We start from the raw sequence: 13,955 nt of genomic DNA on the forward strand, positions 1-13,955 counted from the left end.
TAATACATATACAATATATATACCACTGGTTTAGGGCACATGAACTTAAGTTACACTCTAGACTGAAATAAATTTATTTTTAAAATACCTTATTTATACAACTTCTTGTATTTGTACAATTTATGTTGAGCTTTTATTTTTATTTTTTCTGATTTCAAAAAGAATATGTGCTTTTTATAAACAACTAAAACGTGATGGCAAAAACATAAAATGACTCTGTAAGTACTATCCATATCTCTCCTTTCCATGACTAACAGAATCACTATAAACAATTAGATGTCTGGTTGCCCTTCTTGAAGCATAAGTTACATTGTTATTTTACAAAACAAAAATGTCATACTTAACAAAAATTAAATATTTAATAATTTTACGGTTATTCATAGAAAAAGAAAAGTATATTTTATGTTAATGTCAATAAGAAGTTTTATATATGTAACATGGTATTTTAAAAGTACATACATTAAGATATAGGAAATAATAGGAATAATACACATAGCTGGCTTCTTTATTCTACGAATTGAAATTTCAGCTATTTTAACGTTTTGTTCCTTTTAAAAGTTTTGAAAATTGAGCATATTCAGTTACACAAATAATTTTTGTATGTTGTATGTATGATATTTGGAAAATTCAAAGAAATGGAAAAAGGCAAAACATCGCCTGTATTTCACAACCCGAAATAATCACTGAAATCACTGATAATACTTGAGTATATTTCTTAGCATTGGTTTGTTTTCTAGGTATGTACCATGTATATATGTGTATATTATATAGAAATGGAACTCTATATAGTATTAACATCCTACTTTTTAAATATTATATTGTGAACATTTTATCATGTCTTTCTTTAAAGACAATTTTTAATGAATGATAGTATTCTAAATATAAATATACAAGTAATTTACTTTAAAAATATACCTAATATACATGATCGTTCTTCCTGTGTGTTCTCTGTTTCCTACTCTTGGCTGATGGGGTAAAGGGTAGGCAGGGTGTGATCCTCCCATATGTGTTTTTTGAAAAATCGTTTTGGATACTTTTGATACGCCTCCTGTCAACCCCTCCTTCCCTCAAGAGAACCACTGTACTAGCGTTGTGATTAACCAAGGTTTACTACAGCCATGAGTTTTGAAATGGTTGGTTAGTTTTTATGGGGTCACAAAGAGTCAGACACGACTGAGCGACTGAACTGAACTGACTGAACTGATGCCCAAGTACAGCATGTCAGGTGGCGCTAGTGGTAAAGAAAGTGAAAGTGAAAGTTGCTCAGTTGAGTCCAGTGCGACCCCATGGACTGTGTAGTCCCTGGAATTCTCCAGGCCAGAATATTGGAGTGGGTAGCCTTTCCCTTCTCCAGGGGATCTTCCTAACCCAAGGATCCAACCCAGGTCTCCCGAATTGCAGGTGGATTCTTTACCAGCTGAGCCACAAGGGAAGCCTGAGAATACTGTAAAGAACCCGCCTGCAAATACAGGAGATGTAAGACACATGGGTTTGATCCCTGGGTCAGGAAGATACTCTGGAGGAGGGCATGGAAACCCACTCCAGTATTCTTGCCTGGAGAATCCTATTGTCAGAGGAGCCTGGTGGGCTACAGTCCATGGGGTTGCAAAGAGTCGGACATGACTAAAGTGACTTAGCATGCATGCATGCACACACAGCATGTCATAGAAACTCTCCCACAATCTCCTCTGTGAGAGGGCAGTGCTTATCCTTCTGATACTGTGTAAGCTGGTCCCTACTGAAGAGCACTCGTCCATTTTCCCTTATATAGTGCATATTCAGGAGTGTTATTATTTGTAAGGGTCTCATAAAGTGATTCCGTACTTTGCTCCCATTTTAAATGAAAGGAAAGTTCTTAAGGCGCCATTTGGCAAATGTCAAGCAATGAAAACTTTGATCAGTTTTACCTACAGAACCAAGAGTCTCGTGGCATCTTCAGAGGATTTGTGCCAATGAAAACTTGGCAAAAGGTCAACAAGTTGTACACATTTATGACTAAATATTTTTTGTTGGTAACAGCCACATTTTCTTTTTTAAAGAAAGTGTTTGATATCTTAATTATTTCTGAACAGAATATATTTTTTCATGTTTTATTTCTCAATTTTAACTTTTGTTCTTATTAAAATATCAAATTTAAAGTTGACCATTTTTGTAGGTCCAGATGTTATATTCATATTTCTGAAGGCTTGCTGATACATTAACTAAAGAGTTAACCAAGTCTCTTTCTCTAGGAAAATTATATTAATATAATAGAAACATGTACCCAGTGATTTGGACACCAGTATCAGTCTATCTCTGTATTTTGGTTTGAGACAAACAGGATTTCTATTTAGATCCATTTTCCACAGCTTCATCAACTTGTTCAGTAAAAACTCCAAATCCTATAATTAGAGGAGAAAAAAGCAAGACATAGGTATTTCATACTTATCAATATTTTTTTCATGTCAGTTAACTGTTTTTAAAGGTAATTACTATTTTCCATGGAGTTCTAGCTCAGTGCCAGGTACTTAGATGATGTACAATACATCTTTTTTTGATGAAATGGTCTGTAGTATTAATAGAAGGGGCTAAAGATGAGACAAAAAGTAAGGTCCTGAGTTGAGGACCACAGAATTGTACTCTGTCACACTAGCTTAAATGGACCCAACCTGTATCTCAGGAAACACTTTGCCTTTCTGGCTATCCATGCTACAGAAGATGCCTTGTTCTTAGCAGAGTTTATGGAAGTTTACAGATTAAGGCCATTATGGAGTAGTAAGTAAGCAGTCCATTGACATTGCAAGCAGTATAGTTGCTTTTCCTTTTAAAACCTATAAAAAATGTATCAAAGGGAGAAAATGAAGAAAAAAATCCCATGTGTGTTTATTACCCAAAGATTACTTAAGAAATATTTCTTTTTGGCTGCGCTGGGTCTTTGTTGCTGAGTGCAGGCTTTCGCTGGCTGCTGTGAGCAGGGGCTACTCTCTAGTTCCGGTGGCAGGTTTCTCACTGTGGTGGCGTCTCTTGTGGAGCACCAGCTCTGGGGCACACAGGCTTCAGTAATGGTGACGTATGGGCTCAGGAGTTGCGCATCACCAGCTCTAGAGCATGGTGTCAGTAGTCGTGGCACACGGGCTTAGTTGCCTTGTGGCATGTGGAATATTCCAAGACCAGGGATCAAACTGGCGTCCCCTGCACTGGCAGCCAGATTCCCAACTGCTGAACCACCAGGGAAGTCCCAAAGATCACTTTTAATGTGTTATGTATCCTTCTAGTCTTCTTTTTTGAGCATAGGGATTTCTTTTTTAATTGTCAATCATACTGTGTGTACAGTTTTGTTTTATGTGCATCATAAACATTTTCATGTTTTAATAGCTTTTAAGAAAATCAGCTTATTGATATTTAAAGGGATGATTAAATTGTTCTATGGTTGAAAACCCAACTAAATGTGAGAAAAACAGATTAGTCACCTTTAAGAACAAGCTTTCTGTTTGCCCTCATCACCTCCTCTCTCTCCCTGTTTTTTTTCAATCCAGTGTTACTGTCTTTCTCCAATGTCTTGTCTTTCTGTCATTCCTTTCCTTGCTTTCTTCCCTCTTTCTACTCTGTTGCCCATGATTGATTTTTAATAATTCAGTGGCCATAGGCAAAAAAAGGGAAAACTACCTTCAATAGGGCAAAACCATTATTTTAAAGCAAATGTTTTGCTGACAGTAATAATAAATACTGATAATAACTAATTCTGTGGAGAGCTTTTGGTTTTCTGAGCACTGCTGTATACATATGATACTGTGCATATCCAAGAGGACTGCTTTTCATTAGAATATGAGTATGAGAATTACAAAGTTAATAAAAGTTCCAGAGGATAGCAGCAGGCAAACACCTATGATTCTTTTGTTTTCTTCAGGCTAAGACCAAACTTATCATAGGTTATAAGGGAAAAATTAGGAAATACAAATTATACATACATATTCTTAATTTCTAAGCTGAAAGTAATTGTTAATGCATTGGCTGGTATTTTTATTCCCCATAGCATTTCCTCACCTTCAAAGCTGGATACTATTTAGCATTGTATATCTATTTAACTATTTGTATCTTCCACCTTATTCTTGCTTGATCCATGTTTACTGTTGCTTAGATATTTCATTTTTCCATTTTTGGAAAAAAACTCATATAATAAGACTATATTTATTCTTTAGACTTTAGAATATATATTTACCATGAAGCTTTGGTAGCAGGTCCCTTCTACATATTAAATATCCTCCCAAAACTGTAAAAGGAGGTAACAAAAATGGAACATCCAGATGTGTCTACATGAAGAAATGCTGTCTTTTGGGGAATAATTAGAAGCACAGCTGGGTTTTCAGAACCCACTGCAGAGCACTTTAATCTTTCAGAGACCAATGTCTTCCCATATAAAGTAGTATTTCTAGTTCTGCTTACTTCATTATTCATCAGGTATGTATTGAGTTACGGGTTAATTTTTGTGCTAGACTCCGATGGATTCAAATAAATAAGTTATGTGAAAAATACAAGGAATTGTATAAGCAATTGTACAAGCAATCCTAAACTTTCTGACATCACTTCTTACTATTTGACCTTAGGCAAGTCTGTGACCTCATTTATAAAGTGAGGGTAATTAGAGTATTCGTTGCTGTGGCATGTAAAGTGTGTGAGGCAGAGCAGATAGGGAATACATGTGTTATTTCTCTGCCTCTTTGTCTGCCCTGCTACCCCTGAGCTACTTCTCTCTTAATTTTGGTCAACACAGAGAAAAAGTGACGTTAAGAGAGAGTCAGGTTCTGATCCACTGACAAGTAACTGATGCCTTAAAAGAAAGTTCTCTTCGAAAGTTCTAATTTCATCCTTCAGTCCTGGGTCATGGGTTATGCCCTCTTCTCAGCATTTGTTCCACAGCTTTTGATGCAACCATAATTTTCTGTGAGAATTTAATTATATTTCTCTTAGTTTAAAAACCTCTGGAAGGATGGAACTATGCATTGCATCTTTGTACTGTGTTGAATATGATGCCCATTATAGTAGCAATAAGAAAACTTTAAAATTTATATGGATAAAGAGTCCTGTATGTTTTTATTAATTGTTCATCACTTGATAAATGGCCCTCAGCATACTCCTCCTCCCAGTGTATGTTTATTTAAGACTAAACTAATCCTGTGTTGAAATATGATTACCCTTTGGATACGCTCTGGTTGTGCATTGCCTTCCTGTCTTTCATAAAATGCTTTCACTTTTGTGCCCTTCAGTAAGTTGCTAAAGGGAGCAGACACTTCTCTGGACAGTCTCGGTATGATAAATGATCATGTCATGCTATCACTTAGAGGAGTGCTGCAAAATACTAAGGAGCTGATTTTATTTCCCATGCAGGGCTGGTGTCTAAGCTCTAGGATAGGAGCGTGCTGCACTGGCAGTGCTCTTGCTGCAATTAATGATGGCCACTGATGAACCTGTATTTGACCAGCATGCGCCAATCTTTATTGGAAACGTCTAGCCCAACTGTCCTAACTAAATCTAAAGACAGCCATTTGTCATCCCTGTGACTGCCTGTCATCATCTGCCTGGGAAAATCTATAATTTTGGGCTTGTTCCTGACTAAACTGTGGAGTGAATAAATTTATCTTTTGAGTTACTTTGCTTGTCAGGATCAATATTGAGCAGAGGTTGAATAAATTAGAAACTGGAAATACATGACAGGCTATAGTGGTTTATTTGTTTGTATCTTATAAGTCAAATATTTTATAAAAGGCAAGCACGTCAAATTTTTGATTTCCACTGTTCATTCTAAAATGCTTTACCTCATGATAAATGGGCATCAGAAAACTAATGAAGTAAATCACTGACTGATATATCTGACTGGGAGATGAACTTTTCAGATCATTTTATTGACTTAGCAAACTTTGCAGACATAAAAACTGAAGGTAAAGATTAAACTTTTTTTCAAGTTGTTATACATTTTTGCAGCCATGATATTTATTTGATTTAATAGTATCAGCAAGATATATAATGTTGGCCTTTTACTAGTTCATGGCTCATCAAGTTACTTGCAGAAATCCAGGTTTTATTATAAATGGTTAATACATTGTTGCATTCTTTTTAAAATATTTATTTAGTTGGGTGTGCTAGGTCTTGGTTGAGTCATGCGAGATCTTTACTTGTGGCATGCAGACTCTTAGTTGCACTATATGTGGCATCTATTTCCCTGATCAGGGATTGAACCCAGACCCCCTGCATTTGGAGCATGGAGTCCTAGCCACTGGACTGCCAGGAAGTCTCCATTGTCTCATTCTTATTTAAAAGAGTTACCAGGGAAAAAATGCAAATAAATACTAGTCAAAAGAAAATATTTAAACTAGAGCTCTATGAGTTAAAAAAGGGAGTTTCTAAAGTATGGATTATTATTTGGCTTAAAATGTTTCTTTCTCCTCAGTGATTGATTCTGCCGCCATTTTTATTAAAGAGAACTGGGTCATCTAGCATAGAGTTCTCTCAGTTTTCTGCCTTTGGTCTCACACTTCCTCTTCCATTCGTTTTTCCAATTTTTATCAGCAAAGGAAAAGTCCTACCTCTTTTCCCAAATGAATTAGTTCTCTCATCCCTTCCTCTCTCCACAGGCCTCCTACTCTTGGGATCATCCTTCTCTTCGATTTCCAGTCTCTCCACCTCCTCTGGGCTTTATCCTATCTCTTACCCACCATCACTACACTTCCTTAAATAGTAGTCCAGACCAATTCTTTTCTAACTTTTATGTCCTTATGAATCATGTAGGGTTCTTGTTTAAATGCAGGTCCTGGTTTAGTAGGTATGGGGGCAGAAGTTGAGATTCTGCACTTCTGATGCTGCTGGTTCTAGGACCACACTTGGAATTATAAGGGTCTTGGTCACTGCCTCTGCTTCCTCAATCACTGGGCACTCTTACAACCTGGTGCGTTTGATCAGGAACCACTAACATTACCACTGAGCAATACATTGACAATTTTGTACTTTCTTTGTCTCAGTTCTTGGAAGCAACTTACCCTACTTGACTGCATCCTTTATGGCTTTTCTTGCAGGCTCCCTGAGTCCTACTCTTACCTGCCCCTCGGCCTTTGCACATTATTCTCTTTACTTGGTAAGCCATTCTGTTCTTTCAGAGCTCAGCTCAGCACTGCCTTCCTAAGGGAAGCCTTCATTCAGCTCCCTAAGGTAGTTCCCCTAGTTATAGGCTTTCAGAGCGACATACTGCTCCTTTATAGCACTTGCCTGGGGTACAATTTTACTTATGTTTTGGATAGTTATGTGCTTAATGTTTCTCTTCCTCTCAATGCTGAGAGATCTTTGAGTTCAGGGACTGGATCTGTTTGTTTTTTTTTTTTGCTCACTATTGTCTTCCCCTTTGTCTAGCAAGTGCTGCCACATGGTAGGTGTTCTGAATGAATGAAAAAGAAGAAATAGTGAATGCCTGAATGAATGAATGGATCTGAGGTGAGAAGCAGAACAAGAGTTTTAAGCAAGAGATTATATGGAACTGTTTTGAAAATTCTGCTGATTAGAAGTGCTGCAGACATAGAATGGAGAGACAGGATTTATCTTCTATTTTGTTTGTTCCTCTACTCCTCTTCTACCCGCACCTCGTCTCCCTCACCCGGAGTCTCTGCCTGGACTTTGGACTAGGGAATAGGAGAGATGCTGGCAGGGCTAGAAGATCTTGGGGGAAGGAGTCCGTGGCAGCTGTGGGTGAGAGGGAAGGAAATGAAATCCCAAATAGCAGGGAGGACAGAAGCTATTTGCCCAGATTCCTCCAGGTCCTTATGCAATCATCCTAAGGGACCATTATTTTTTTCATTTTTTTATTTCATGTATTTTCTGTAGATGCATTTGAGGAACCTACAGTGTCCAAATAAAGGGCAGCTGGTTTGAGTGCTAAAAGCCATCGGTAATTATAGTGGTTTGGTTAGAATTCTCTAATGATGTACATTTCTTTTTCCCCATGGCACAAAGCTGTCTGTTGTTGAAGACTCTTAGGATGGATGTCAGTGACTTTATGTATGGCACATTGAGCTTTCTCTCCCATGGCACAGGGCTTGATGTCAGCAGCTTTGGGGCAACTTCGATCAATGAGTATAAAGAATGGAAAAATTAAAGCCAAAAAATGGAGACGCTGATCCCAGGAATATATAAAGAGAACTAAGTTAATATTCTGATGCTAACCTTCCTGCCCTTTGACTAAGCCTTCGGAGGATGATTTAAAATGACCATAAAAGCACATTCCAAATGACTCCTAGGCAAGTCTGTATTCAGACATCCAAGAAGCTGTGTATCAGTGTTTTTAATTGTGTGTATCTTCTTGCTGGAAGCAAAAGAACTTGAGATTTCATCCTCACAATGTGAGTATCTTTTCTCTATGGGAAGGAAAAGCAACTTCTGGTGTATCTCAGCCTTCGGAACTTACTAAATGATTTGCATTCCTTCCCCAGATGGTTGAATATTTTAAATTGTTATTGTATTCATTCATTTTATAAACACGTAGTAGGTGTCTACTGTGTGCCAGGCACTGGCCTGAGCTCTAGGGCATCCTGAAATAGACAAAAAGTCCTTGCTCTTAAAGGCATTTTGATATTTGGGGGAATTCATTTGTAGTAGAATAATATTTATTTTATTAATTATCTACTGCTTACAGTAGTTATCACAAACGTAGACACCGTATTAAAAAGCAGAGATATCACTTTACCAACAAAGGTCCATATAGTCAAAGCTATGGTTTTTTCAGTAGTCATGTACGGATGTGAGAGTTGGACTATAAAGAAGCCTAAGCACTGAAGAACTGATTTTTGAATTGTGGTGCCAGAGAAGACTCTTGAGAGTCCCTTTGACAGCAAAGAGATCAAACCAGTCAATCCTAAAGGAAATCAACCCTGAATATTCATTGGAAGGACTGATGCTGAAGCTGAAAATCCAACACTTTGGCCACCTGATGTGAAGAACTGACTCATTAGAAAAGACCCTGATGCTGGGAAAGATTGAGGGTAGGAGGAGAAGGGGGCAACAGAGGATGAGATGGTTGGATGGCATCACTAATGCAATGGACATGAGTCTGAGCAGACTCTGGGAGATAGTGAAGGACAGGGTATCCTGGTGTGCTGCAGTATATGGGGTTGCAAAGAGTTGGACAGAACCTAGCAAGTGAACAACTACAGTGGCTATGAGATGAGCAAGGTAATAGTGCTAAATTTGGAAACAAGACCAGAAATAACTGTTTTAGAGTCAGTGGATAGCTGTCTGAAAGTGCTTTTTTTTTTTCTTTCTGTAAGTGCTTTTGAAACAAGAGTTCTATTTATGGGGGGAAAGAAGCCTATTCTTCTTCCTATGGTCTAATGTAAAGGAATTATATCACAGCCACCTCATTGCCAAACCAGAAACTATGAGGTCTTGGCAGTGGTTCAGCTTACAAATGACTGGTTCCAGGAAGTCTTCCCTAGCCCTAGGCTAAGTTAGTGATACTATAATACTTATGAAAACAGAACCACATTGTAGTCTGATCACTTGTTGACTTTTTTTTTATTCCCTGGGCCTGTACTCTTTCTTCTTCTGATCTACATAGAGTAGTATAATGACCGGCAAACATGTAGATGCTCAATACATGTTTGAATGAATGAGTAATTGAATGAATGTGGTATGATATGGCATAATATGACCAGAATATAGCTAGTGCAAATTAGAATAAATTAAAGATACAGGTGTTTCCCTTGGAGGAGCAGCAAGGAGAGCGTTCACGTCTAGTTACAGTTACTAGAAACTCGTTCATTGGGAGATCAGAGTTAAGAGGCAAGAAACCTAGTGTCTTGTTCAGTCACTCAGTTGTGTCTGCTCCTTGCGACCCCATTGACTGCAGCACCCTAGGGTTCTGTGTCCTTCACCATTTCCCAGAGTTTGCTCAAACTCATGTCCATTGAGTTGATCATGCCATCCAACCATCTCATCCTCTGTCATCCTTTTATCCTCCTGCCTTCAATCTTCCCTAGCATCAGGGTCTTTTCTAATGAGTCAGCTCTTCACATCAGGTGACCAAAGTGTTGGAACTTCTGCTTCAGCATCAGTCCTTCTAATGAATATTCAGGGTTGATTTCCCTTAGGATTGATTGGTTTGATCTCCCTGTAGTCCAAGGGGCTCTCAAGAGTCTTCTCCAACAGTTTGAAAAGCAGCATTTCTTCGGCACTCAGCCTTTTTTATGGTCCAACTTTCACATCTGTACATGACTACTGGGGAAACCATAGCTTTGACTATATGGACCTTTGACAGCAAAGTATCTAGAGGGAAACATTTGATAGAAAAATAACTGAGTGGAAAAAGCATATACTTCCTTCTCAGAGAAACATCTGTCTGTCGGTGAGGGATGGAGATCTTGGGGTATGGAAGAGAAAATCAGGTAAGAGCAGAATTATGCAAATAAATACATTACAAAGTAAAGACTAATGAACTACTTTTAGAACAAATTTAGAATAGTTTTAAAAGTAAGTTTATAGCTATAGTAAAATAAGTATTTTCAACCACAATTTCATGTAAATATTGAAAACTTTTTTCTTTACCTTACCTTCACATGCAGAAGTTGGTTGTCAGCTGCTATGAGCTGATTAAGATTCTCCAGTATTTCTAAGTCTCTTATATCATCAATATTATTATTGCTGATATTCAATATAGAGAGGGATTTCTGTAAGAAAAGGAACTAATTTAGGATTAATAAATAATCTACTTAAATGCTATATGTAGAAACCAGAAATCCTAATCTGTGAAAAATTTTTAATTGATCAGTTCAGGCTGTTTTCCTCTTTAGACAAGAAAATAAAAATCCTTGGAAGTTTTGTTTTTATGCCATTTCTTTTTCTGATGAAACTTTTAGGACTATGGTAATTGTAATGTAACTTACTATTTTTGTCTAAAGTTCCTTCATAAATCTGATTTTTCTCTTCCAAGATATGAGAGAAATTTATAGATAGAAGCCAAGAAAGAAGGAAAGAGAGAAAAAAGATGTCCCAATAAGCAAATAACACATTGTAGAAAAAATGCTTATTTTAGTTTAAGCAAATTATCCTTCTGTGTTAAATATCACTAAGATTAGGGAGAAACAGTTTTCATCTTTGTTTTTCTAAATAGGAAACATGATCAAGAATTGAAAGAATATCTTGTTTGTATTTTTATCTGTATCTCTCCATATAGTTTTCTCTTGGTAATTTGTATGTTCAGGAGCCAGGTAAAATAATAATTACCAATCAACAAGAACTTCAAAATCAGCTGTTAATGAGGACATAAGTATATAATAGAGCAACACTAAGTCAGAGGCATCTAAACTCTTAAGGCCCAGGATTCTCTACCAAGATGGAGACAACTCACTCAGGTATCCCACCTTTAGAGAAGATACTTCCTGATACTTTTCAGGACTTGAAGTATAGCTTTAAAAGTATTCCTTTCAAATAGGATTTCAGAATCTGCCTGAATCTATGCCAAAATGAGCAAGCAAAAGTATTTACAGTGGCAATTTGTAATAGAACTAGCCATCCCCACAGTGGGGTAAGTCTGCTTGGTTCAGCTGAGGTTGAGCTGAAACATAGTTGTTTCTATAGGAGAGTAGGGAGGATAGGATAGAAATCAGGTCACTCCTTTCTTTTCCAGTTTAAAGCACTACCCAGGACTTCCCTGGTGGTCCAGTGGTTAAGACTCCATGCTCCCATAGTAGGGGAAAGTGAAAGGGTTAGTCGCTCAGTTGTATCCGACTCTTTGTGACCCCATGGACTGTAGCCTGGTAGGCTCCTCCTTCCATGGAATTTTCCAGGCAAGAATACTGGAGTTGGTAGCCATTTCCTTCTCCAGCAGATCTTCATCACCCAGGGATTGAATCCAGGTCTCCTGCATTGCAGGCAGATTCTTTACTGTCTGAGCCACCAAGGAAGCCCCAATGTAGGGGGCCCGGGGTTCAATCCCTGGACAGGGAACTAGATTTCCCATGCCGCAACTAAGATCCCCTGTGCTGCAACTAAGACCCAGAGCAGCCAAATAAATTATGTAGGAAAAATTAGTTTTAGCCCTTAAATTCTCAACTGACCATATAAACATGCACAGTATGTACAATGTCCAGATAAACCTTCACCACCTTTCTTTTTTTTTCATTATAACCATTGGTCACTATAGTCTTTGTCAGAATACTCAAATGCAGCCTTACTGCCAGAGAATGAAGGGTTCTTGGATCAAACACAAGCTTTTCTCCAAGAGGAAGCCTCTGACTCTCAACATGAAGCTCTCTTAGTCCTTCTAGTCCTTCTAAGCCTTCTATGACAGCAATGTAATTGCCTCCCAGATATCTGCAAAATATAAAACAAAATTTTAAGTAGGCATTCTGAGACATCACGGTCTATGTGTATGATGAAAACATAACAAAATCATTGAACTATTTGAAAATTATACAGTTTACCAATGAATATTGGGTGTATGTATGAGGTCTGGTTAGGGACGCTGACCTTCATGTAGTGAAATTTGCATATCACTTAGAGTGGGCACTCTTTATCCCTGATTACTTCATATTTGCAGATCTACCAACTGGACCATGGACCATGCAGCTCTATAGTGTTTTCTATTGAAAAGCCTCGGTAGTCAAAGGTCATCTGTACATGCAGAATGTTCTTTTGTATTAAATCAGTGAAAGGTTTGTTTATTTGTTTCTTATAATTAATTAATTCTGAGAAATGTTCATTTTTAAAATAAGAGAACTGGACTAGTCCTCTCTATCTGTGCTCCTCTTGTGTTAGAGTGCATAAGAATCATCTGAGTTATAGGTTTAAAAGTAAAGATTTCTGAGCCTAACTGCCAGAGATTCTGATTTGGTTACCTAGGTTGGAACCCAGAAATCTGCATTTTAAAAATTGATATATAGTTGATTTACAGTATTGTGTTAGTTTGTGGTGTATAGCAAAGTGACCCAATTATATATATATATATATTTTTTTCAGATTGTTTTTCCATTATTGGTTATTAGAAGATATTGAACATAGTTCCCTGTGTTACATAGTAAATCCTTTTTGCATGTCTGTTTTATACAACAATATGAAGTTTTAATAAGCGTCTCCCACCTTACTTCTTCCCCCCATTCTGAGACCTTGGCCTGCTTTTTGGAAAGCAGTGATAGTTCTTCCAATATGGGGAAATTGGATCCACTGGGCCCCATTGTTTAATTAAAATCATAGGCAGTAATGCCTTTTACAGTCAAATCTACATCAACATTATCAGTTCTATGACCCTGCCCTTTTGAGATGTGTGATTCTGAAAGGCACAGAACTCATTTGGGTTCCATGGACACTTTTTTCACCATTTGAGCCTAAATAAGCATGTTTTAGATATCCCTATAAGCCCTTGAGACAACTCACCCTCCTGCAAAAGAAGCATACCAGGGCTTACAGAATACAAATTATCAAGTATTACATATATAACAGTAATACTGCAGAGGAATAAAAATGGGACAGATAAAGGAAATGCTTGCATGCAAAAATATTACTGTAATGATGACAATTACATTACTGAGAAATAAAAGCACTTACAGTTTTTCCAGTTTCTTTAATGACCTGAGGTTCTCTATACATGAAATACAATTGTTTTGTAGGTATAAGTGGGTCAGATTGGTGGCATAATTCAGGTTAGTGATTTGACTAATGCGGTTATCATACAAATATAAAACACTAAGATTTTTACAAAGAGAGAGATCTTCCTAAAAGGAAAACAAAAACAGATCATACTTAATTTCTTATGAAAACTTAGAGGGTCGTTTTCAAGAAAGCTTTTCACTCTATCATTCGATACATTTCATTAAGGTTAATATAAAAGAACAGAATTCCCCCATTCTTAGCACAGTCAAAATAAGACCAGAATGCTTACAATATTAGTTCTAGGCTTTAGTATTCTGTAACCTTATCAATAAAATTGTTTTTGCTAAGAAAGG

At 37.3% G+C, this 13,955-nt stretch overlaps 2 protein-coding genes across 7 annotated transcripts in view; one reads left to right on the forward strand and one right to left on the reverse strand.

Moving 5' to 3' along the window:
* The window catches only part of CSPP1 (centrosome and spindle pole associated protein 1), a 192,467-nt gene that overhangs the window by 19,322 nt on the left and 159,190 nt on the right, over positions 1-13,955 (forward strand). The window lies entirely within an intron of this gene.
* PPP1R42 (protein phosphatase 1 regulatory subunit 42) overlaps positions 1-13,955 on the reverse strand; it is a 45,051-nt gene that overhangs the window by 18,488 nt on the left and 12,608 nt on the right. For 3 of the 5 annotated variants that reach the window (XM_070802633.1, XM_070802630.1, XM_070802632.1), the window contains exons 3-6: positions 13,558-13,724; positions 12,189-12,327; positions 10,566-10,697; positions 2,264-2,381 (exon numbers count right to left, since the gene is read on the reverse strand). In XM_070802633.1, coding sequence (XP_070658734.1) covers positions 2,264-2,381; positions 10,566-10,697; positions 12,189-12,327; positions 13,558-13,724 — 556 coding nt within the window. The remainder of the gene's footprint in view (positions 1-2,263; positions 2,382-10,565; positions 10,698-12,188; positions 12,328-13,557; positions 13,725-13,955) is intronic. The other 2 variants (XM_019974125.2, XM_070802631.1) reach the window with 2 other exon arrangements.

This window comes from Bos indicus, chromosome 14, assembly GCF_029378745.1.
Source record: "Bos indicus isolate NIAB-ARS_2022 breed Sahiwal x Tharparkar chromosome 14, NIAB-ARS_B.indTharparkar_mat_pri_1.0, whole genome shotgun sequence".
Classification (NCBI taxonomy): Eukaryota; Metazoa; Chordata; class Mammalia; order Artiodactyla; family Bovidae; genus Bos; species Bos indicus.